Below are 24878 nucleotides of genomic sequence, written 5' to 3'. Positions count from 1 at the left end.
CACCTCCAGCTCCTCCTCACACTGCTGTGCTCCCACTCAGACTCCTCACAGCTCCTGGCTGGGGCTTTTTGGTCAATCCTAACCACTCAGCACCCACAACCCTTTGGACTGGGGCAGCTGCACTGGGTGGAGTTGGGAGAGCTGCACACCTTGCCTGGGGCTGCAAGATTGTGATGGGAGTCAAGACACTGCCCTGGGTGAAGCCCGTGAGTTTTGGGGCTTCTTGTGAGACCTGAGTTGTGTTTGGGCTTCAGTCAGGAAGCAATGTTTCTGTTGTGTTGTTTGGAAAGGGCTGGGGATCCACCATGTGTGAGGCAAAGCAGGATGTGGGGAGAGAAGGCACACTCAGTCACTGCTCCCAAAATGGTGGGGAATGACAAAGACCCAAAGTGATGCTGCTCACCCTTACAGAGACATGGGGTGCCCTGTTTTCCTTTCTTTCAGTGACACAACTGTGGGAGCTCAGTTTAAGCCTGTTTTGTGTGGATTAAATATAATAAAGACCTTGGAAAATTATTTTAGAGGCTTGAGCTGTTTCAGTAGAGCCTCAAAACTGCTGTGAGAGCTGTTGCTGCTTCAGGCTGGGGGAATTTCCTGGGTCAAGGGGTGCAAGCTGGGGAAAGGCTGAGTGCTGGCTGACACCCTGAATATGGGCTCCCAACTGTCCTCCTTCCTCCTTATTTCCATCCCAGCCCCTCTTGTGCCCATGCCCACCATCTACTCTGAGTGAGCCTACACAACCCCCAGGCAACCCAGCCCCTCTCAGAAACAGACACACACACACACAGCTCCACACCTTTTGGGTTGGTTGGTTTGTTGTTTTTTTGGGGGTTTTTTTTGGGAGGGGGAGGGGGGATTTGTCTGGTTTTGGTTTGTATTTTCTTTTTTTTGTTTTGTTTTGTTTTTTTTTCCACTGTGGATGTTGTACCAGTTTTATTGGTAAAATTAACATGAAGCCTCACAAACGCTGGAACATGCTTTTCCTTTTAAAGAATTTCCACTGGACCTTAATGGTGAGCATCCAGTCGTTGACATATAAACTCTTACAAGCTGATGTGCACACGTGCGCCCGGGGGAGTCGGTGGCAGCGTCCTGGTGTCAGGGATGGTTTCTGCGCGATGCACTGGGAGCCCACGATTCATTTGCCAGCCTTCTGGGCCTTCTGGGCAGACTTGGTGACCTTCCCAGCCCCACCACTCTTCTTCTCCACGTTCTTGATGACGCCCACGGCCACGGTCTGCCGCATGTCACGGACAGCGAAGCGGCCTGAGGGACAGACAGAGGAGGAATGCCAGTGAGACACTGAGGCTGAGCTCTTTGGGAGGGTGGTGGTGGGATCTACACCCCCCTAATCACGGTGCCATGTGCTATCCCTGTCCTTGGAGCAGGTTCCTGCAGGGACAAGCCCTGAGCTATCAACCCTTGCTGGTCCTGATGCTCCCCTCTATTTAAATTACTGTTTTTAAACTTAAACTCCATTCCTTCTTTGCAAGTTTCCATCACTAAGCTTCCATTGCTAAACTTCCAGATGTGCAACATCAGTCTGGTCTAGTTGGAGATGTATCTGCCCATGGCAGGGGTTGGAACAAGATGGCCTTTAATGTCCCTTCCAATACAAACTGTCCTAGAACTCAAGCATGGTACTTCCCTGCATTAAAAGGTGGGCCTCCACTGAGCAAACTTCCTTCTTTCTTCTCCTGACCAGTTGTTTTAGGGCAGAGAGGAGGAAATGTTTCTGTGTTCAGAAACTATCATGGTTTAGTAACCATAAAGGAACGGTCCTGTTGCTCCCAGAGGGAAAACCCAGCCTTTGGAAATCCAGCTCAGCAGCACATGGGGGAGCAAAAAACCATCCTCAGCTCCCTCCCCACCTAGCTGGGAGAAGCTCAGCATGCCTGGTGTGAGCTCTGCACCCACAGAGCCCTCACGCTCCTCCACAGGAGACCTCCAAAGAGCCATTCCCTTACCAAGGGGTGGGTACTGGGAGAAGCTCTCCACACACATGGGCTTGCCAGGGATCATCTCCACGATGGCTGCATCACCCGACTTCAGGGACTTGGGGTTGTCCTCCAGCTTCTTGCCGGAGCGCCGGTCAATCTTCTCCTTCAGCTCGGCAAACTTGCAGGCGATGTGTGCGGTGTGGCAGTCGATGACGGGCGAGTAGCCAGCGCTGATCTGGCCAGGGTGGTTCAGGATGATCACCTGGGGGGACAGAGCAGTGTCATGGCAAGGCTGGCTGTAGGAGCGTCGGGGGTAGGAAGGTGGGGATGGACGGAGATGAGAGATCTCTGCAGCCAGGTCGTGGAACTTGGGGTTTATTGCAAAGGGTGTGGGTGCAGGGGTCCTGCTGGGAGCTGCCAGCCACAGCTCAGAGCAGGCCCGAGAGAGAGGGGTAGAGAGGATTGAGAGGGTAAGAGCGTGAAAGGGTAAGAGAGCAAAAGCATAAGAGAGTAAAAGGGGTAAGAGAGCAAAGTTTCCATTACAATACAATAAATCTCTGTGTTGAATATTCTGATTCTCACTAACCAATCTAGTAAAAGGTAAAAATCCTATAGCATTTCCATACCATCTATAAGAATCACTACATTACCATACTGTGCTACATTTTAAACCCTAAAAACTCCTCTTTGGGCCCCTTCTGCCAAGCTGGCAGGGTCTGCTCGGACCCTTGGACCTGCCTGCAAGCAGAGGGTCTTGTTTCATCAAAAGGGGCTTACCTTCAGTCAGCCACACCATTGTTTCCCTGTTGTTCAGTAACAAAGGTATCTCAAAGCTTGCTTTCATTTCAACCTCGCTTTCAGTTTCTATATTCTCAAAATCTTTTGCCAGGCAATCACATTTATAAGGCTTTCTTGCATCTTCCCCAACAGCTGGCAGCTGGGGGATGGCAGGCAAGCCAGGCGTGGTGGCACCAAGGAGCCGTGCTCACCTGAGACGTGAACTGGGCTGCCTCCTGCGGCGGGTCGGACTTGCTGTCCCCGCAGACGTTGCCGCGGCGGATGTCCTTCACCGAGACGTTCTTCACATTGAAGCCGACGTTGTCGCCAGGCAGAGCCTCGCTCAGGGCCTCGTGGTGCATCTCCACGGATTTCACCTCAGTGGTGATGTTCACAGGGGCAAAGGTGACCACCATGCCAGGCCGCAGGATGCCGGTCTCCACTCGGCCCACGGGAACTGTGCCAATCCCTGCAGAGACGAGGACAGAGTGCAGCAAAATTCAGTCTGCTTGGTATATCCCTGGGCCAGAACCTGGGTTCAGCAAAAGCAAGATTTCTCTACTGGTTTTCACCAAAGAACATGTTTGCTGCTTGCTCAAAACCCCCAAGTTTTCAGCAGATCAACACTGGGATCTTGATAATCACTATGAGTCCATCTTTCCTACTCAGAGTTTTTTTAAAAAAGAAGTAACCCATAGGCAGAAAGTCCTGAGAAATCTGCATGTCCCAAAAGTTCTTCTCCTGGAGCAGCTGTGGCATCTCCTGCATGGAGGACTGGGACATCCCAGCATGTGTGCAACAACACTGTCCACATCCCTGATGGCCACACCACCAGCTGTGACAGAGAACGAGGGTGGCTCATTAAATGACTGGGATAATTTGCACCCTGTGTCACCAGGAGACATTGGGAAAATTCCCCTTTGGAGGCATGTGAAGAATGATTGAAAAAAAACAACATTGAAAGGAGATTGAAGAGGTTGACTGGACCCATCTGCTCCTCCACATCCACCCATCTCCCCTCTTCCCACGGTGTCTCTCCTCCCTAAGGACTTGCCTTCCAGTAAAACCATATCACTCCACCCCAGCTGAGCTAGGGGAGGACACAGACCTGCTCACCACCTTTCATGTCCACTGCAAACAACAGCAGCCTGCATAAAAAACCCAGCTAAAATCCCATGTTCGACCCCTGCAGTGCATGTATCCTTGGAAAAGGGTGGGAAAGAGCTGGAAAAGTCTGTGCCCGCCTGATCCGGCAGCCAGGGAGTCAGCAGTGCTGTCCACTTATGCCAGCAGGTCAGAGAGCTCACAGAGAGGTATTTATAGCTGAGCAAAGTGTCCCCATCACCCCTGCAGAGGGAAGGGGACACGCGTCAGCCACAGTGCTCCCTACATGGCTGGCACAGCTCGGCAGGAGGAGGTGCCAGTGATGGACACCAGCATTTGGGAAGCTTGGGCAGGTCACAGCCAAGCTGCCATGCACCAGCTTCAGTGGCCCTCCCTGCTGGTCTTGTCTCTCACCTGGGTCACAGAATGTTTTTTGCTGCCTCCAACTTGCCTGGCCAGCCATGACCTCTGGGACACACAAATTTGCAGCCATTTTGGCATCGTGTGTTTCCTGGGGGAGAGCTCACAAAGCTTCTGCTCCTCTCTGCTCCCCGGGCACCTTTGGGCATGCCCACCTCCACCCCAGACAGCCCGAGCTCAAATGGGGTTTTTGCCCTGGATTTACCACCCCTTTTCTCCAGCATTATCTCTGGTTTGAAGAGTCAAATCCCTCCAGTTTCCCAACACCTGGAAACGTCATTCCCAAATTTCTATGGAATGAAGTCTCAGTTAAGGCAGAGGAGTGGCAAGGCTCACCTCCAATCTTGTAGACATCCTGGAGGGGCAGGCGCAGGGGTTTGTCTGTGGGGCGGGTCGGGGGCAGGATGGTGTCCAGGGCCTCCAACAGGGACACCCCACTGGCGTTGCCTTCTTTGCGCTCCACCTTCCAGCCTTTGAACCAAGGCATCTGGGGAGAGAGCAGCAACAGAGAACCATAGGATCACAGGATGGCTTGGCTTGGATGGGACCTTAAAGACCATCTTGTTCCACCCCTCTGCCATGGGCAGGAACACCTTCCATGAGACCAGATTGCTCTAAGGCCCATCCAACCTGGCCTTCAACACTTCCAACATGCCCTGAGTGTGCCTGTCCTCAGCAGCCAGAGGTAAGCCCAGAGAGCTGTCCCACCAGGACAACATCCATAAAGTCAGTCCTGCCACGTCCTGGCTTTACCAGGGCACTGGGGAGCTCCTTCCACTCCACCATCCCTGCAGGTTTATCTGCTCCCCTTTGCTCAATCTCCCTCTCTTCTAGAAACAAGCAACACATCCATTAACAGGAGAAAAAGGATGGGAGTGGTTAAAGCCAGCAAACTCACAGTTCCCACTTCCAACACCAACCCCTGGGCACTGCACCAGCTGCCTGCATCCCACCCTCCAGGAATGCTGCCTCCAGCACAGGGACCACAGGGTCTGGAAAGTGCTTAACCTTCAGTCCTGGGGCCCAAGCTTCTCCAAGGCAAGCCTCAGAGAGATGCTTCTCTCCACTCTCTCCTGCTTTCACCCTTCCAGGGTCTGGTTTCTAAGCCCTGGCTAGGGAGGATGCTGCAAACCCAGCTGCCAAGAGACAGGACTGCTTTTCACAGATGTTCCCTTCTCCTGCCTTAAAGTGGGTTTTGAAACTAAAAATTGCCCAGAAAAGAGGTAAAGAGGGGTAGAAATTGCTCAGGTACCATGGTTAAATGCAGGCAATTGCAGTGCTTTATTGGGGTGATGCTGCACATCTGGAAACTGTAGCAACACCTGAGCTTGATGGAAAAAAAATTTAGTCTTGGGTCTGAGGCAACCCTAACACAACAAGCAGAGGTCAGAGTCTGCAAGGCCATTCCCCTGCTTCTGCACAGAGAGGGTTAGACAATATTTTCCCATTTTACTGTCAAATGCTTTCTGTGTGTCCCAAATCCATCATGTATTTTGTGGATGTGGCTTTTTTCCCTTAGCACCAGCACCAGTGGCACAGGGCAGTGGGCATGGGGGGCTGGGCTGAAGCAAGACCCCCAAAGTGCCCCCAGCTTCACAGCCATCCCTGCAGGATGTGGCTGTGCCAAGTCTGGTTTCCAATCCCGCAATCTGCACCAGCTTTGGGCAGGAGAGAGGGAAAGACAGGATGCAGCCAGGGAACTCATCTTGCATCCAAAGCATTCAGGTCAGCCCCTTCAGAGGGTCACATCTGACACCACTTGTCTTTCCTGGTGGCAGTGGCAGGAGGAGCCTGGGGACACTTTTGCAATGGGTTCTTCCCAGGGCACTGCAGCTCTTGCCGTGCAGCCAGACCCAGAGCCAGGCACAGCTTGGCAAAATGGGAACTGCATCCAGGCAGTGAGGGAGCCTCGTGCTGTGTGCAGGATGACTCAGAGCTCCCCCCACTCTGCTGTGGCATGGCCCAAACGCCAGGCAGGGACCTGTGCCAGCAGCTGCCTGGTGGCCACCTGCCCATAGGCTCTGCTCTCGAGGATGGTGGCCACCAAATGCCCACAGCTCCCTTCCCTCTGCCCCACACAGCTCTGGCACACAGGAAAATAACAACCTCTCCCCATGTCCCTCTCTCCAGGGGACTTCTGACATCCCAAGAATCAGGTAAAGATGAACATAGACACCTTCTGGGAACAAATCTCTGCAAACCTCAACATGGCCTTAGGGTGAAAGGCATCCACAAAACCTGGTTTGTTCTGCCTCCTATGGCCACCCAAATAAAACCTCTGTCATGTAGTCCCCAAATCTGCTCCCCAAAGAGTAATTCCTACTCCACAACTCCTGTGGCAAAAGCAGGATCTGACCAAATCCTGCAGGCAGAGAAGCTCCAGCTCCCCAGAGTAACAGCTGAGCTCCAGCTCTTTAACACTCAAAGTTTATTTTACAGTCGCCTTTCCCTGATTTTTCCCAGCCCATGAGCACCTCAACACCCCATGCACACACCCCAGTGTTGAGGCTGCAGCCCCAGACAGCCACAGGTCCTGGCACCAGAGACTGGGAGTGCTTGGGTTGCAGCATCCCATGGGGTGAAAATCTCCCAAACCACGTGGAATGGCCCCATTCTGCCAGCTGGAACATCACAAAGCTGCTTCACAGAATACCCCACTTCCCAAAAAGCTCTCAAATGCCAAACTTTGATGGAAGCACAGCCCAGCTGTCATTTTTTCAGTTGGCCTTGGGATTCTGTGCAACAGGGCTGTGGGCTGGAGTCTCCCACACAGAGGCAGCTCCAGCCTGACGTGCCACCACAGCCCCCTTGCTCAGAGGCAACAGGAGCTGCAGGGACATCATGGCTCTAATCCCCACTTTCTGATAAGTCCCCTGACAGACAGACAAGTCACTTGACTGTCTTGTGCTTCAGTGAAACCTGTCCAGAAATTACAAGTGAAAATAATCAGAGCTTTTTCAGGCAAGGAAAGAGAGAAGAGACATCTATGCCAGGTTCCTGCTTAAGCTTTCCCAGAGGTGGTGCAATATGAGGAGGAGGAGAAATCTGTCCCTCAACCCTCTCCAGAAGAGCTCATGCTCTTCCAGACCAGGCCAGGTTTTCTTCCCAGTTCCCTAGGAGCCAGCTGGTTCCTTAGGTCAAAGGATAGAGTTGTTTCATCCCCTGCCTTCTCTCAGGCAGCACATCACACTGGGAACCTGCCCTGAGACCCCTCTGGAGGAAGGGGATCACAGAGCCCCTCCTGCTCTGTGCCTCCCCTCTGCTGCCTAATTATAGGAGAATTGTTCAGGATCATCTTCCCAGCCCAGCAGCTGCTGACATTTGGAGCCTGCCTGATTTGAGGCACTCAGGAACCACGGGGCTGGGTTTGGCATGGCCGTGGCTGACCTTTATCCCAGCTCTGCTCCTCAGGGAACAGGAATCTCCCAAGCACCCCAATAATTCCTTCCTTCCAAGCCATCCCAAGTGAGCTGCCTTTCCTGTGCAGGGCAGGAGCTGTGTTTCATGACTGTGTGAGTTTGCATTGCAGCACTCCCCTTCCTCCGGCCTGTGATCCCTGACCTCCCTCAATTACTGCTGGACTCATGGATTGCTTCACTCATCACAGAGCCCTGCCCTCATCCACGGGTGATGTCCTGAAGTCCCCCTAAGCATCAAATTTCCCATTGGTTTCACAAGAGATTCCCAGGGTGTCTGATCTGAGCAACTTCCTCAAGGTCACACAGAAGTCACCAGGAGAGCAGGGACCTTCCTCTGGCCAGAACTTTCCAGCCCATCATTTCTTTAAAAGACTAACCCTGAGGTAGATTTTTCTCCAACAAAACCAGTGTCAGAATAGTTATGGGCAGCCTGTCTGCCAAAAACCTCCATCCTTCTTAAGCTGGTGTATGAAATGATGGCACGGGCCCACCCAGAGCACCCTGCCTTTGTCTCCTCACCATCCCCACTGCAGAGGGAGTAAAAATCAACTGGAAAAGGAGCAGCCTCAAAGGGATACTCTAGGGAACTGTGGTTTTGGCATGGGAAACCTGGTACTTCCTGGAGAAAATGTCACCTGTAGGAGTGAGATCCCAGCACTGGAAGAGGAGGTTTGGCCACCACAGTAACACAGAGCATTGATGGAAAAGGGGACCTGAGACCCAGCTGCACTGTGGGAGCTGCTCCAAGCCTGACCCCAGATTGTGTTATTCCCCTCAGAAAACAATGCCCAACAAACACACCCTCTGCTCCTGCTGAGAATGACAATTGCTGCTCTAATGTCACCATGAGCTCGGACAAGGCGAAAATTTCAAATCCCAGCCCAGAAGCAAAGCCAGACGGATCATCTCCTGAAGATGCTCGTGTTTAGCTGCTGGGGTGCCTGGCCTAGGCACAGCACCCACGAACAGTGAGCCCATCCATCCTGCCCAGGGCCAAGCAGAGCTCCATGTCACATCACCAGCTGCCAGCAGATCTTTGTGCACAGCGGGTGCATGAAATGCTCGCAGAGCACAGAGCTCATCTTCAGCCCAGGTCAGGATCCTCAGCGTGGGGGGAGAAGTGTAACCCAAGGCACACTTACATTGGGAGAGGGCTCCAGCATGTTGTCTCCATGCCAGCCCGAGATGGGCACGAAGGGAACTGTGGCTGGGTTGTAGCCGATCTTCTTGATGTAGGCGCTGACCTCCTTGACGATCTCGTCGTAGCGCTTCTCGCTGTAGGGGGGCTCTGTGGAATCCATCTTGTTGATGCCCACAATGAGCTGCTTCACCCCCAGGGTGTAAGCCAGCAGGGCGTGCTCACGGGTCTGCCCGTTCTTGGAGATGCCAGCTTCAAATTCACCCACACCGGCAGCGACGATCAGGACAGCACAGTCAGCCTGGGGGAGAGAGCAAGAGAGTTGCTGCACAGCCCTGGTGACAACTCTGAGGGCTTTGAAGGAGTTCACAGATGACCGCCTGCCTGATTAGCTGCTGATCTGCCTTAAAACTAACCCAGCTGTGCTATTTCAGACTTGCCAGCCCCACACGGGTCTGCATTGTGGGTGGAAAAACAGTGTGGATCCCTCCTGGACTCTGACCAGGACCTCATCTTGATCATCTACGAACAAAGACCCTAAAACCCTACTGAAGTCTTGCAAAAAACCTTCCTAGGTGATGGGTGTGACTCCAGTCATGGAGAGTGTTCCCTAGATTGCTTTTGTACCAAAACACACAGCAGAAGCTGCCTGGGTTTGGCAGAAAGCCATGCCCAGTCCAACTGGTACCTCAATGGAAATCTCACTGGGCATGTAGTGGGGTGGATTCAGCACCCATCAGTCACAGGGAGATGCAGGAATGTCCCAAAATGCAATGAGGGGAAACCACCCTTCTCAGGAAGGGTAGGCCATTGGGTTTGGCAATATAATATGGGACAAAGATAGCTGTTGGAGGAAAAGGAAGGAGAAAAGATCTGTGGAGCCTCCTTTATCCAATAAAACCTAGAGGATTGGTAGAATTTTCTTGTATATCTCATCTGTCTGAGGCTAAAATGGTATGGAGATGCCCTCACACAAAGGCCTGTAGCTCACAACATCCCAGCTCCAGGCAGGCCACATTCATCCCACCTTCTCATGTGGGTGGAAATGGGGTGGAGAAACCACCTCTTTGTGCCCGAAGACACCCAGGGAGGTGCAGGACCATGGCGTGCTGGGTTCCCTTGGTGCCCCCCAGTCTCTGGGGTGGACCCTGCTGAACACTCCTCCATGTCAGCCCTCTCAACTCCCCACCTCCAAAAGGATTCCAACAGCACCTGCATGACCCTGAGCCTGTGAACAACCCCAGCCTCTCCCCTGCAGCAGCCCCCATGCCCTGGGCCCCATCCCTCACCTGGGAGGTGCCGGTGATCATGTTCTTGATGAAGTCCCTGTGGCCAGGGGCGTCGATGATGGTGATGTAGTACTTGGTGGTCTCAAACTTCCACAGAGAGATGTCAATGGTGATGCCACGCTCGCGCTCGGCCTTCAGCTTGTCCAGCACCCAGGCATATTTGAAGGACCCCTTCCCCATCTGGCCAACACAGAGGCAAGAACTAGTGAGAAACCTGAGCCCAAGGCACTGGTGATGGCCTCCCACCCTCCAGGACACTTCCCAAGCTCACACAGGGTCACACTGCAAACATTTATAGGTAAAATTCCCTAAATTCAGGATCTATTGGTGGTCTATTTACTAAAAAATACAGGTGAAAGGAGATATTGTTCTCAACATGTTCCTTCCTCAGCAGGATGCAGGAGAGGCTGGAAGAAGAGACATGAAGTGAATTTGTGAGTGGGGCTGGATGGGCAGGATGTAGAGGCAGCAGCCCATGAGGTCTCCTCCATGAAACACCCATCATGGTTTGCACTGCTGCTGGGAAATCCTGTACAGAAACATGGAAAGCTGCTTCTTGTCACACTAAATGTCTCTGAAAGAATATTTACATACTTATTCCATTTCCTAATGTTAATGGAGTTATTGAAAAATGTCTGTTTATGAGATTTATCTTATTTCATGGTTTCACAGAGATGCACACACAGGGATGTGGTCTAGTGGTGGGTTTGCTAGTGCTGGTTGGACTCAATGATCTTAGAGGGCTTTTCCAACCTAAATTATTCTCTGATTCTGTGATCTTAATCCATGACTCAGACCTGTGAGGCAGCTGGTTAGTGGGAAAGGGCATTGCTACATGAGTGAGCCCAAAACTGGCAGGGGTGGAACGGGTTAAAAGAAATGAGAGATGGTTGCTACGAGCAGAATAGAAACGTGATTGATTTTTGCCACAGAGTGTGCAAATTCACAGGAAAAGCTACTGTGAGCTGCAGCCAGACCAACTGTCGTTGCCAAATGGCCAAAATCTCAGCCAACATTATAATGCAGGAAATCACGCTGGGGGAGATTAGCTCCAGTAAATCTTCCTGCCCTGTGATAAAGCACATTCCCTGGTAAAACCACGGTGGCACTTCTGGGAGGCCTTCTCCTTTGGGCTGGAGCCCTTTGACGTCACTGCACCAGGGAGAGCTGGATTTCCCTCCAGTGTGGAGGCCATGCTACCACTCTGAGCTGGGATCCTGACAAGGTGGAGATGGGGCAGGAGAAGCCCACCCTTGCTGACCACACTGTGAGCTGAGGCGGTCAGGGGAGCTTGGCCAAAGCAAGGGGTTAAAATGGGCTGCAGCCATCAGCTCTTGGCCTCAGATACAAGGAGGTTTTAAGGTAGAGAAAGGAATTTAGGTCATTTGCAGATGATTTAATGGTCTCCTATTATTATGCAAGGTCAGAGCTGTGATACCCTGCTGCCATCCATCCATCCATCCATCCATCCATCCATCCATCCATCCATCCATCCATCCATCCATCCATCCATCCATCCCTCTCTTCCCTGCAATCACAGTTTCTCCTGGCCCATTATCAATCACAGTCAGAGAGAAGCACTTCCCGATGGCAGGTACTGAACACTCCAGTGATGAGCCCCCCCAGGAAAGAGAACACAGCATCCCACCCACACCTGCCCTGCCCACACCCTGCCTGGGGGCTGGTCTGCTGGTCTGCTCCATCTCCCACACTCCAGCCCTGTTCCCAGCCAGCACAAGGAATTAATGGTGACAGCCTGTTTCATAACAGCTGAGTGCTGCGATGACTTTGCAGCTTGCTCCGGAGGATTAAGGGCAAAATCCTAAAGCCAGGGGCAAGATTTCCCCTCCTCAGAGGGGACAGCAGGTCGAGGAGGTGACACCCCATCTCCACTGGGAAGCTGTGAGCTCTCGCTGGCATGGAAAAATCCAGAATCAAGTCTCTGCTCCTGAGCATCTTCCTGACACTGGATTTAGCAGGGGGTAGAGGAGGAGCTTGGAGATTTTTAGATTCACAAAATGGTTTGGGGTGGAAAAGACCTCAAAGATCGTCTCATTCCAACCCCTCTGCTATGGACAGGGGCACCTTCTACTAGACCAGGTTGCTCCAAATTCCATCCACCTTGGCCTTGAACACTTCCAGGGATGGGGCCAGGTTAACCCTTTCCAGCACCCACATCAAACTCCCCCTTCCCAGGGAACAGGGAGGAGTCATCAGAGTGCGCTCATTTACTGCTGGAAATGGAGGCACAGCAGGGAATGGTTCATTTGTGCATTGCATTAATAATGGGCTCTTCTTGGGCAGGAGGTCAATCTGCACATCCCACAGCCTCTCCCCCACCAGCAGCCTACTGCCTCCCTTCTGGGTGGGGAAACTGAGGCACAGAGCAGAGCCCTGGCTCTCCCATGGCAGCTGAGTGGGAATCAGCACCTTCCTGCCATCAGCCATGTCCACACACACACAACCAGCTGCTCATCACGTGTGAGACCCCCCCAGAGCTCGGCATCACACGTAACATGAAGACAAACGAGATCCTTTATTTAGCAAACAGTTTCCCTCCTTTCACGGGGTGTATTCAGTTACCCAGGGCTGGTGTTGAAAAACCCAGGGTATTATCTAGCTCTGCACAATACCTTCCCTGTTCAGTGCCAGAAATAGCCTGAATTTCCCTCATCGAACCCCAGTGGAGGGACAGCTTTCTATTCGGAGGCCACAAATACTGATTATTTAATTTTTTTAAAAAACAGAACAACTCTTCTTTCAGAGATACTGTTACCTCTGCCCTTGAATCAAAAGGGAGAAAGAAAAAAAAAAGAGAGAAATCCTCGCTCTTTTCTCTTAAATAAAATAACAGACCCTGGGGTTTTTTTGTTGGCCTTTTGGGTGCACGCAGGCCTCCATTTCCTGTGAATGCCACCTAATGGAAGCAAACCCTTCCCCAGCCCTGCATTAGAAAATGGAGTCTGTAAGCTCAGTCAATAGGCTATTAATAGCAGCCTCCGGTGCCCGCGGATCCTGGCAAGGCAGTGAAAGTGCCTGTTCAATTAAAATCACTGCAATCACATCGACGAGAACCTCACCATGCCTTATCTGATCTTACAGGTAAAGGGGAGGAATTTGTGGAAGGATATCAGTAATCATTTTAAACCAGGGGAGAGGGATAATTCTGTATGAAGGAAGAGGCTCTTTGGCTTAAGGATGCAAAAAAAAATGCTGGAAGTGAGGCAGGAAAATAAGGGATTTAGCTCAGATGCTATCGACAAATGAAAAAGGTTGACAGACAGACAGAAAAATGTGAAATCAAAAGTGGCAGCTCTGTAAATCTCTTTTTTTTTTTCAATTAAATGTGAGATTTGGACCCGAAAAAAAAAATTGGAAAAAAAAACAAGGAGGGGTATCTGCATTCCCAGAGCGATGACGACAAGCCATCTTCTGAGTGACAGGAGCTGCCCTATGGATAACACAGCCAGGCTGTTCCTGGCTCACCCACCTCTCTAGAATTTACCATCATTAATTTCCCAGCACTCCCAATTGACATTTTTCTTCCCAAGACTGTTTTTTCCTCTTTAATCTTGGGGTTTGCCACATTACAGGTATCAGGTGGTGCTTTGCTGCGTGACAGCTTCTAAATGCATGCACAATAAAATTGTTATAAATGCCACCACTGCAAGGGTCAAACAAAAGAATTTAACTTCAATGTTCGGATTTCCAGCCAGTTTTCTGTATCACAGGCTGCCAATCACACTACACACCAGACCACCTGCCTGAGGAAAATGGGAATGAGGTTTCTCAACCGGATCAAATGAGTGGTCCAGCTGATGCTGCACCTTGTCCCCAGCAGGCACTGGAAACTGATGCTTCAGAGTGAAATTCAGGCAGCCCTGACCCATGCAGGGAGGGATTATCAGGTTTTCCCCCCTCACACACCATATTTAGAAGGAATTTCATGCCTTGAAGCACCGTGGTTTGTGGCTTTTCCAGAAGCCTAGTGATTACTGCTGGTTCCCTGACCCATCTTGCAGACCTCGGCGTGCCCCTGCCCTCATTAACAGCCGGCAGCAGGGAGTCCCCCAGCTCCGGAAAAAGAGGGTGGCCAGCGCCCAAATGGCCTATTTTCCCAAGGCCAGAGAAGTCGGGAGGACCCAGGGGCGCAGAGGGAGAAAAAACGATGGGAACAAAGGGAGAAATGGAATGTAAGAGAAGGGCAGCACCGGCAGAAGGGGAATATTGCCTGCGGGATGCTGGCGGGGATCAGCGTGGAGCATCCCCGCGGGTGGGAACGCGGGGTGGGGGCGGGCTCCTCACCTCGGCAGCCTCCTTCTCAAATTTCTCAATGGTCCGTTTGTCGATGCCCCCGCATTTGTAGATGAGGTGCCCGGTGGTGGTGGATTTCCCAGAGTCCACATGCCCGATGACGACGATGTTGATGTGCGTCTTCTCCTTCCCCATGCTGCTGCTGGGCTACGCGGGGCTGGCCGGGGCGGGCGGCGCTGGGGAGGGCGGTGGGAACGCAGCTGCCTTTTTGGGGGGGAGGCTGCGAGGGGAAAGAGCCAGGAGAGTCAAAAAGAGCCCCCCTTGTGCCAGCCCCCTCCCAGCCCTTGGGGAAAGGCTGTCCTCCCCTCGCCCCACCTTCCCGCTGGACCATGCGCCCGGGGGTGCCCGGCCTCGTCTGGCAGCTCTGGGTCCGAGCCAGCTGCCCCCGGAGGAGGCCAGCCGGGCTATTTCGGGCTGCCACGTCCAGCCTCCAAGCCTCGGCAAGACGCCGCGTTTATCGGCATCTTGCCCTCCGCCGCGGAGACCCCCAGTTCCCAGGGCTACGTCATCGATGCTTCGAAGGTGCCCTTCCCTCCTGGAAAACCTTCCCGACGCTCAGGGATACTCCCGCTGCTGCCTTCTCGCTCTTTCCAAACGCGAGGGCATCTCCTGCATGCCCTGGGAGGAGCCGAGGGTGCCCGTCCTCCCGGGCTGCCCCCACCGCTCCCCAGCTGGGCACAGTTCAGGTGACAACAGAGTGTCTGCAAAACGGGGCGGACAAAAATAGCCCTCTCCTGCTGCCCCAAGCAGGGCTGGAACAGCGGGGCTGCCCCGGGCTCCTCTGAGCCTGAACTTGGGGGGTTTATTATATTTTGCTGGATGGAACAGAGGGAGGAGGCTAAAAACGCACACGGATATATCCGGGGAGCTGTCCTGGCATCTCCCGGCGTTGCCATGGCTCTGCAGCTGCACACAAACCGGGCACAATTAGGAGCTTTAATCTGACGTCTAATAAAATCCAATTTCACGAATCTGCCCGTAGAAGTAAAGGAGGTCAGGAGGAGTTTGCTGCTCTAATAGCGACTCAGTCATGCGGGTGGGAACATTCCCAGCGAGAAGCTTCCCTGGGCAGCAGGAGCGGCGGCTGTCCCGTCCCTGCTGCCCTTGAGCCCTGCCAGCCCGGATCTGGCCATTTTGCGGCTCCACTGAGATGCTCGGTCCCGGAGCTCCCAGTCCTGGGTGCGGGTCCCTCTCTCCCCTGCAGACCCCTGGCACACGGCGGGAGACGCAGGATCGCTTTGGGAATTGGGGAATTTTTTTTTTAATTTCTTCCCCAAGGAGATAAAGACATCGCTGCCCATGGCCGGGGGGCTGGAACGAGATGATCTTTAAGATCCTTCCGACCCAAATCATTCGAGGATTGTACGATTCTAAAGGCAGGGTGGGGGGAGGGAAGGGGGGAGCTGGGGGGGATTATCAGGTTTTCCTCCTCATGCACGACATTTAGAAGGATTTTCACGTCCTGAAGCACCACGGCTTGAGCGTTATTTCCCACCTGCGGGAAGGACGCACCTGCGGGATGAAGGAATGGTCCAGCCCCATCCTTTCCCTCCTGGGGGTGCCCCCCACCGCAGCACCCACACACGGGAGGGGGGCACTGATGCCCCGCAGCCCCTGGGGCAGGACACCCCCCCCGCATCCCCGCTGTCCCCCCCATCCCGCCGGGGTCCCGCAGCTCTTACCGGGGCGGCGGTCGGGGCGGCCAGAGGCTGCCGGCTTGGGCACCGCCGGCTTTATCTCCGCGGGAGGGGCCCACCTATCGACGGCGGCAGCGCAATGCAGCGGCCCCCCCGCACTACGGCAATGCGGTACCGGGCGGGGGAGGAGGAGGAGGAGGAGGCGCGGGGGGGACGGGGGGAGGAGGAGGACGACGACGACGAAGAGGAGGAGGAGGAGGAGAAGGAGGGAGAGGCGGGAGAGACGGGGAGGTAATGTGTAGGGATGGTAAGGAGGTGGAAGGATGGGAGCTAAAGGGATGGAGGAAGATGGAGGGATGGGGAAAATGGAGAGGGATGGGAAGGTGAAAGGGTGGAAGGCTGAAGTCAGAGGGAGGTGGCAAGATGGAAGATGGAGAGATGGGAGGAAGGTGGAAGGAGAAAAGATGGAGAGACAGGAGATGTGGAAGATGAAGGCATGAGAGGGAGGTGGAGAGACTGGAGGCAGAAGTATGGAAGGATGGGGAAAATGGAGGAGAAATGGAGAGGTGGAGGGGTGGAAAATGGAGGGAGAGATGGAAGACTGAAATCAGAGGGAAACAGCAGGATGGAAGATAGAGGGATGGGGGAAAGATGGGAGGATAAAAGATGGAGAAACAGGAGAGATGGAAGATGAAGACATGAGAGGGAGATGAAGGGATGGAGGAGATGGAGAGACTAGAGACAGAGGAATGGGAGGAAGACAGGTAGATGGAGGGATGGTGAAAGGGTTGTTTGGAAGACAGGGGAAATGATGGAAGTGCTGTCCCAGGAAGACTGGGAGTGAAGGGACAGGGCTGGCTTTGGAGAGGGCTACCAAATCCCACATCCCTTGCTGTGGCCCCCGTGGTGCAGAAGGGCTGTGCTCCCACCGGGGCTGGGAGGAGAGGGGTCCCTGCAGGGCACAACACAACCCTGGGCAGACCCTGAGGGCACTGCCCCACATCTCTGCCCCATCAGTCCAGGAGCAAGTGACAGAGCAAGGGACAAACACAGCAAAACAGATTTCTGCACCTGCAACATGTGTGGGGGCTGCTCGGGAATTTGTGATTTAACAACACCATCTCATTTTTAATGGGAAGTGGGGTTCAAGTCCTAGGAGGACAAGGAAACCATAAACCTTCAGTAATATAATGACATCTTCTTTGCATAAAAAAAAAAAATAATATGTAGTGGTCAGAATATTTATGTCTATGTCAACTATGCATTTCCAAGGCCAATCCAAAATTTTCTGTGTCCCAAAGCCAAATATAGGTCAAAAGAAAGCTAATTTTGAGTAAAGCTATGAAATAACCCAGAACAGTTTTATGGCCCAGACCATCCTTCCAGTGAATTTAACAGCTAATTTAGATACCCTTATGAAGATACTCTTACCTTCCTAGGCTAATGGTACAAAACTTACTCATTATGTGGATAAAAATGTTCCTAACTTCTCATTAGTGCTTAAAGGGAGGCCTTTTTTAATGAATATTATAGCTCACTGGTATTTTCTTAGAAATAGGATAGTCAAGCTATCTTTTGTTTTTATGAAGCATTCCTTGCACAACATAAAATGCACTGAGTGCCAGGAAAAATAAAAAAGAAACTTCCAAGGAGAAGGCTCTAAGAGGATTTAAAGATATTACGCCAGCCTTGTTTTGGGACAGGGGTAGAAGCTTTACCACAGGTCTGGATGGGCTGGAGATGGACAGCAAGTGTGATAATGTCGAGGAGGGAGAGATAAATCCCTTATTCTTCCTATCCATATTTTAGTGCTTTTCCCTTTTTTTACACGAGGGCTGAGGCAGCCTGGAAACAGAGGGGCAATGGCTGAGTTTAATAATGAAGATGGGGATGGAGTAAATCCTGGTCACGTCTGCCAGGTGAGCATGGGATGGGCCTCCCTGCCTTCTTTCCTTCTCCAGTAAATAGAATTTTTGTTCCCCCCCCTTTTCCCAGGCAGGAAGAAGGGAACTGGGCAGTGCCCTGTTCTGCACTGAAATAGAGCCTGATGGCCCATCAGCCTATAAATAGTCCAGGACCTGAGCAGGAGAGAGGGCTCTCAGACCTGGCTAATCCCGGCTCCCTTAAGCCACTTTACCCCAGGCTGGAGAGGCTTAAAGCCACAGCTGTGTGCCCAGGTTTGGCTGGCAAAGGACTTCACTGAGCACCTGTGGTCCCGGGGACCATCAGGTTCAACAGCCATGCCTCAGTGGAATAATCTTCCCTCACAAAAAAAACGGTGTAAATCTGCCCTTAAATGTTCAGCCGTGTGAAATTACAGAGACCCGAGGAAGTGAAATCTGAGGGTGGCTGAAGTTTAGCGCCTCATCTGCCTCCGTCTGGTGTCACACCCAGGGCCCCTGAAACAATTCCCTTCCATCATCCTGGGGCTTGATTCACCCTCCCTGCAAGCCACCACCAAATGATTTAGGATGACTCAAGGAAACAGAAATCCCCTTCCTCACAAGGGATGGGCAGGCTGCACACAAACACGGCAGGGACTTCTTACTCCTCTCATCATCATCATCACCTCCACCCCATCCAGCCCCACAGCCCCTGGGTTGAGATTTGGTGCTTTAAACTAAACTAAAATTTCCATTTGCCCGGACATAACAACTGGAATTTATTTTTTTTTCCCCAAGAGGCCCTCACAGTGGGACTGGGAGAGGGAATAATCCGCAGTGCTGGTAATTTGTATGGATCTGGGATGTGAGCACTCCAGGCTGCCTGCCTGGATTTGCCTGGCTCTGGGGGTGTTCTTGCCCATGAGTGTTCAGCTCACTGAGCAATTGTGAGTTTGTGGCTATAAAATGCAGCAGGTCTCCTCTGAAGGAGGGGGTTTGGGCAGGGCAGATGGCAGCCACGAGGAATGCCAGCCTGGATGTCACTCCAGGAGCTCTGGTCTCACAAGGGAGAAGTTGGGGCTGGACACAGGGATGGCTGTAAATTGCTGTGTTCTTCCTATGCAAAGAAAGAGAGTCCTTGAAAGGAAGAAGTGCAGCCTGGCCTCATGCAAGAGCCATTGGAAAAGCAGATCCAAGGTGGGTAGGGCAGTGGTTGTCCTCTAAAAGGCAGTTTGTGGACAGAGTGGAGGCTGTTAGGTTTCCTTCTTCCCATGTTCAGGCTTTCAGCTCCTTCCACACCAGCTTTGGAGGCTTTGTTGAGGTTTTGCACCCTGATATTTCAGCATTTACCATCTGCTGGGAGTGGACAAGCTCCAAACACTGAGGCACTGGCCCTCCTCTGCTCATGTACACATCGTGCATCCCATGGCAATCCTGACTGCTGGTGCACACAAACCAGGTATCCCCATTGCAGCTAAACCCAGATTAACTGGTGCTAGAACAGGGTGGGATTCCCTGCTGTACATCCCAGGGGTTTCTGGAGCATGTGTACCTGGGGCTGGCTTTGGGTCAAACTTTCCAGGTCCCTGTGTTTACATGCCATGACCCTCCCAGTGTGTTTGCCTGGCAGCACTCCTGGCCCAGGGCACCAAATAGGAAAAGATCATAGGATTATAGAATCCCAGACTGGTTTGGGTTGGAAGGGATTTTACCATCATCTCATTCCAACCCCACTGCCATAGGCAGGGACATTTTCCACTAGACCAGTTTGTTCAAAGCCTCATCAAACTGGCCTTGAATACTTCCAGAGATGGAGTAGATTTCATGAACTTTTAACATAAGCAGGTTTTTCAGCTCATGCTCTTGTTGTAGACCTGGAGAGGAGAGATAAAGGCAGGATTTATGGGACAGAAAGGCAGGGGAAGAGGGAGAAAGGGATTATTTTAAGGTCCTGCACTCAGCTCATGCTGCTGATACCTTTAAATTGGAGCTAGAGATTTAAAAATAACCTTTGGAAGTGATAACAAGACATCCAAGTCCTCCAGCCACTTGGCCAGCTGGGGATGGAGTCTGGTGTCATCCCTGATGGGACAGCAGAGTTCCTAGTGCAGGGTGGGCTGCTCCTCAGGACCCACCATGGTGCTCACACCACTGGGACCTGCCCAGCGGGGTTTGATCACTGCCATTGGGGGTCCAAGGTGATCTGAGGTAGCAGTGCTGGAGGGACAATGCTTGAAGGCCTTGAAAACTGTTCCCATTCCTCCTGGGTGTCAGTGGTAGCACACAGCTCCAGGGGATGCTCTTCAGGAGCCCCTTTTCCACCAAATATCTGAGTGATGGGGTTGAGGCTGTGGAGGATAAAACTGCTCAGCCTGAGCTGCTGTCCATCTGGGAAGCAGCCAGGATAAACATTTCCATGCCCTGAAATATCTTTTAGCACCAGGGAAGGAGACAAGCACCATTTCATCCACATCTCATCGGGGACACTGTGACATTTCTGGTGCCTGGATGCAGCATCTGTGGGGGCTGTGAGACTCTGATCCCTTAAATCTCCCTGTGAGCTGAGGATGGGGCAGAGCCCAATCTAGGTCAAGCCCAAATGAGATAAGGCACCTCTGCCCTGTGCTTTAGTGCTGTTTGCAGGATGCTGCCTTGGCCCTGGACCATGCTGGGTTTTCAGCAGAGATGTCTGGTGCTGTGTCAAGCTACACCAGATTGATGTGTTTGTTTTGGCAGCTGTGCACGTCTCCCAGTTAGGAAAAGCCTGATTAATCCCAGGGATGGCTTTTCCTATCAAACCACAGGCACTGAGTGAAAAGAGCCCTGGCTGCCCACATCTTCTGATGGCTTTAGTGGAAATGTTAAAGGAGATATCTGGATAACAGCATAAGCTTTGGGTGCATCCAAAGGGTGAAAAGAGGATCAGAGAATTTAATGACTTTTTTTTTTTTTTTTGCTGAACCAACCCCTGTAAAAGCCCTAGGGTTTATATTGGTGAATAATTTGTTTTCATGTGGTGGTAGTGACTGGTATTGGCATCTCCCCTGATCCCACAAAGGAGTTGCTGGTCCAGGAGTTTTCTGCAGACATGGATCCTGCTCAGTGTTGTGCTGGTTTCTGCAAGATGATTTTCCAGTTTTTAGAGAGGAACAGATGAACCATAAGGCAGGAACTTGTGGAAGCAAGTTCACCACCTTCCTCTGGATTGCAGCAAGCAGCTGTCATCTCTCTTCACTGGCTTTTCCAAACTGGAGACATCTCTTTTGCACAGGTAAATCAGGCACTTTGTGACTCTTGTCTAACTCTCTCCACAATGTGAGTATTTTCAGATCAGACTCACGGTTCTGGGGGTCCTGATGCCAATTCCCTGTGCCCTTTGGGAACTCAGACTGCAGGTGAGGACAGCAGAGCTGCTCCCCTCACCATGGGGACAGTGATCCATGCCCTGATCTGACTTTGGTTTATTCTCCTGCCAATGAGGCACCTGGGTCACTTCTGCACATGTCCCAGAGCACCATTTCCACATGACAGGTAAAATATGCTGCTCAGGCACTGTGCTTCAGGAAAGCCTTTCCCTGCATTTCCAGCACATTCCCCTTTCCAATTTAAACCCATACAGGCAGGGGCAGAAGATGTCCAGGCATTTCTGTCAGGCCACAGCCTGAGCATGGGCTTGGTGTCACAGCTGCTCTGGCTCTGACCAGAGATGGCCCCAGTGTGGCATCTAGGACGAATATTTTGGGTATTTTTTATCCATAGGTGGCAGCAGCTGCCTGTGCCGGGCGGACGCTGCCCTAATCCCAAACCTGGCAGGGAGTAACGGAGCTGGGCAGGCAGGGGAGGAGGAGGAGGAGGAGGAGCGAGAGAAGGAGGAGGGGAAAAGGAGGACAAGCCTGAGCACAGGTCCTGCCTGCTCCCTCCTCTGCAGCAAGAGGTCCTCAACAGAGGGAGAACTGGGGAAACGCCTGCACGGGGCAGGACCAGGCTGAATGGCGCTGTGGAGAGCTCAAATCTGTGTTACTGACCAGACTGCCCGGAGAAGCTGTGGCTGCCCCATCCCTGGGGGAATTCAAGGTCAAGTTGGACAGGGTTTGGAGACCTCTGGATTAGTGGAAGGTGTCCCTGCCCATGGCAGGGAGCTGAATGAGATGAGCTTTAAGGTCCCTTCCAACCCAAACCATTCTGTGGTTCTGCTGCTGTGCCAGGACTAAGTGCTGCCTTCTTACCCAGGAAGAAAATTGCTGCATACTCTGGTGGGGAAGGGGCTGCTGGACAACCTTTTATTGACCAAATTCCTGAAGGCACTGGGATGTCACATCCCTAGGAAAAATGTGGTAGCAGCATGAAGCCATTGGGGTACCCCGAACACCCACTGATGCTGGCCCACGAGTGCTGGTGGAGTCCAGAGCCAGCAGCTCCTTCAGCTCTGGAGCCTTTGCTGGCTTCCAGAAATTTCTGCCAAGTTCCAAATGACACAAAAGGCTCTTCCTCAATGGCCCACACAAATGGCAGATAACAAAAGCCAGTTGCCAGAAGCTAAAAGCCAGATTTAAAAAAAAAAAGAAAAAAAAAAAGAAGAAAAAAACCCCACAGAAACCTTGCTAAAAAGCAAACTGGAGACACTTGCAGTCCTGGGCTCTAGCCTTGAGGCACTAATGAGAGGAAAACCAAAGAGAAAAATCTATCCAAATCTTGTCATCTGCTCATTTTAAAAGTACCATTTCTTGATCAATATAAATGAAATGTATCTTCCTCTTTTCAACACACCTGATATGAACAGGCTTTGTCCTGGGAAACCAGACTGGCTGCTCAATCTCCCCTGGCTGCTCTGTCCTACCCATGCTGCTCCTGCTGCACCATTAAGGCAAAATGGAATTGATTTTGAGAGGAAAAGCAGAACAAGGCACGATTTGCTGGAGACTAATCCCCCTGAAGCAGCAAAGCCCCAGTTCACCCCTCATGGCTGTGGGGGCAGCATCACACCCCCAGTGTTATCTGCTAAATGAGGTGATCCTTTAAAAGCAGCCCCAAATGTGGGTGTAAGTGGTGAAATTGCACAAAGGGCTGGGGCAGGTTTGTTCATTTCTGCTCTATCATTAATTAAAGCAATTAGCCTGCTCAGGCTCGGTGGGGTACACAATCATCCTGTACCTGCTGTGGAGAATACAATCCATTATAGAATATAATCTTTCTATCAATACACTCTAATTGCTCTGTACATTATTAGGGGGATGGAGGATGCAGGAATTCATCTCTAGGGAGTTGAGGAGGAACCTGAGAGATGACACAGGCTACACTAAAACAAAAGTGACTTTTCATGTCTGAAGCACTGAATTTTTAGCCTTCTATCATTCCCTTCCAGGCCAGGAAAATCTCCCAAGCCTGTGCCCTGGAACCTGTGCCCTCCATGCTGTGTAGCCAGGGCTGGGAGTGTCAGAACCCTGAAATCCAACCAGTGATCAAACCCAGTCATGCAGCACAGAAGCAAAGCCTTATGCTGGGCATGAAAACAACCATGTGGCTGTTTAAACTGCCTGTTGGAATTTGTGTATTCAAAGTCCACCTCAACCTTTAGCCAAACCCTTCCCTGGAAAGCACTGAGTCAGTATGATCAGTGGGGAAACTGAGGCACGGCTGGAGGAACTCAATCCCCAGCTGGACCACACATGTGCCTGTGGTCGCCCTTTAACCTCTGGGGTAAATTTTGTAAACAATCCATTTATTTACAGGCTTTATTTGCTTTATCTATTTATTTACTGCCAAGGCTTTCCCTGAAAGCTGTGCTGGCTGCTTTCCTCAGAGGGTGCAGGCAGTGTCCGTGCCAGGGGCCATGGCAGGGGTCAGTGTGGCCTTTTTCCTGGGTCAGCTGGGGACATGGCTCACATGGAGTGTCCCCATGCTGGGGTGGTCATACCCCCCTGAGAAACACACCCCTGAGGGCAGCTCAGCCCTTTTGCTGCCCCATGAGCTGTGCAGGGAGATTGATGTCCTGGAGCAACCCAGGGCAGCCTCCCCTGGCACTGGGTCCTCGTTCTGGTGATTAAAGAATAACTCCAGATTAAGGAAAAAAACAGACTAGGGAGGAATGAAGCTCGTTGCATGGGGAGTTTGTGACAGAACCACCCCAGGCTGGGATGTGGGCTCCCTTCTGCCTTCAATCTCTAAAATGGTTAAAGCATCACCCCCCAAAAATATTCTTTCCCACAGCTGCACCCAAACTGCAAGGTTTTACTGCAGCCCTCAGCATGCTGGGCTGCAAAACTCTGCTCTGGAGCATTACTGAAATTTAGGAGAGAGAAAATGAGCAATCTTGTAGGTATACCAAGTACCAAACTGTCTTTGTGGAGATACCTTAAGGTTCTGTCTTCTCTTTGAGTGTTTTGTTCTCAACCCCATTTCCATTTCCAAGGAAATTGTCTGTGAAGTTTCTGTTCCTCTTCAACAGATCTGCTTCCTCTTACACATGCATTGCCTTGGCTCTCCCAGCCTCACAAAACCAGTGGTTCATGGAGCAGCAGCACCTGTACAGGATGCTACCCTGGTGCCCGAACACGGAGGAGCTGCCCTGTGCTGTGGGCTGTACTTTGGCCTTGCTGCAAGCTTTTCCTCTGAAATAAAGGGTTCTTTTCCCAAACTGATAAAGCCCAGCCGGTTCAGAATCCCTTGAATCCGTATTTATTTATTTTTCATGTTTACCCTCATTTTAAACACAGCATTGCTTGAAAGGAGAAAGAAACTTCTCCAGCTCGGAACTGGAGCTGAACCACCTCAGACGAGCAAGATTTTTGGGCGGAACCCCCTCTCTCGGGGCTCCGGGCGTTGTTGCAGCGTTTCTCGAGCGCTTGGCGGGTGTCCCCCGTCCCGGCCGCGACAGTCGCGATGGATGGATGGCAGGGGCGTGTCGGGCGCGCCCCCGCTGCCATTGGCGGAGCGGTGGCCGGGCGTGCCCGGCGCGGA

At 52.0% G+C, this 24878-nt stretch overlaps 1 protein-coding gene across 2 annotated transcripts; it reads right to left on the bottom strand.

The window, feature by feature from the left end:
- Window positions 1-918: 918 nt before the first annotated feature.
- On the bottom strand, window positions 919-16324 carry EEF1A2 (eukaryotic translation elongation factor 1 alpha 2). Of its 2 annotated transcripts, none has more exons than XM_036396031.2 (8): window positions 16084-16324; window positions 14393-14621; window positions 10088-10267; window positions 8803-9099; window positions 4578-4728; window positions 2930-3186; window positions 1968-2202; window positions 919-1266 (listed from the first exon to the last, which is right to left on the bottom strand). In XM_036396031.2, the coding sequence occupies exons 2-8, from the start codon at window positions 14534-14536 to the stop codon at window positions 1139-1141; spliced, it is 1392 nt and encodes a 463-aa protein (XP_036251924.1). In that variant the 5' UTR covers window positions 14537-14621; window positions 16084-16324; the 3' UTR covers window positions 919-1138. The 2 variants fall into 2 exon arrangements, with proteins under 2 accessions (XP_036251924.1, XP_054372612.1); XM_054516637.1 differs by lacking the exon at window positions 16084-16324 and adding an exon at window positions 14717-14735.
- Between the last annotated feature and the right edge of the window lie 8554 nt (window positions 16325-24878).

Source organism: Molothrus ater, chromosome 17, assembly GCF_012460135.2.
Source record: "Molothrus ater isolate BHLD 08-10-18 breed brown headed cowbird chromosome 17, BPBGC_Mater_1.1, whole genome shotgun sequence".
NCBI classification, from domain to species: domain Eukaryota; kingdom Metazoa; phylum Chordata; class Aves; order Passeriformes; family Icteridae; genus Molothrus; species Molothrus ater.
This window is presented reverse-complemented; position numbering and strand designations above follow the sequence as displayed.

Coding starts and splice junctions, on each gene's coding strand:
- EEF1A2 (XM_036396031.2), bottom strand. CDS start 14,536: ATGGGGAAGGAGAAGACGCACATCAACATCGTCGTCATCGGGCATGTG. Junction 10,268..14,392: donor TTGAGAAGGAGGCTGCCGAG/GTGAGGAGCCCG, acceptor TGTGTTGGCCAG/ATGGGGAAGGGGTCCTTCAA. Junction 4,729..8,802: donor TGCTGGAGCCCTCTCCCAAT/GTAAGTGTGCCT, acceptor CTCTCTCCCCAG/ATGCCTTGGTTCAAAGGCTG.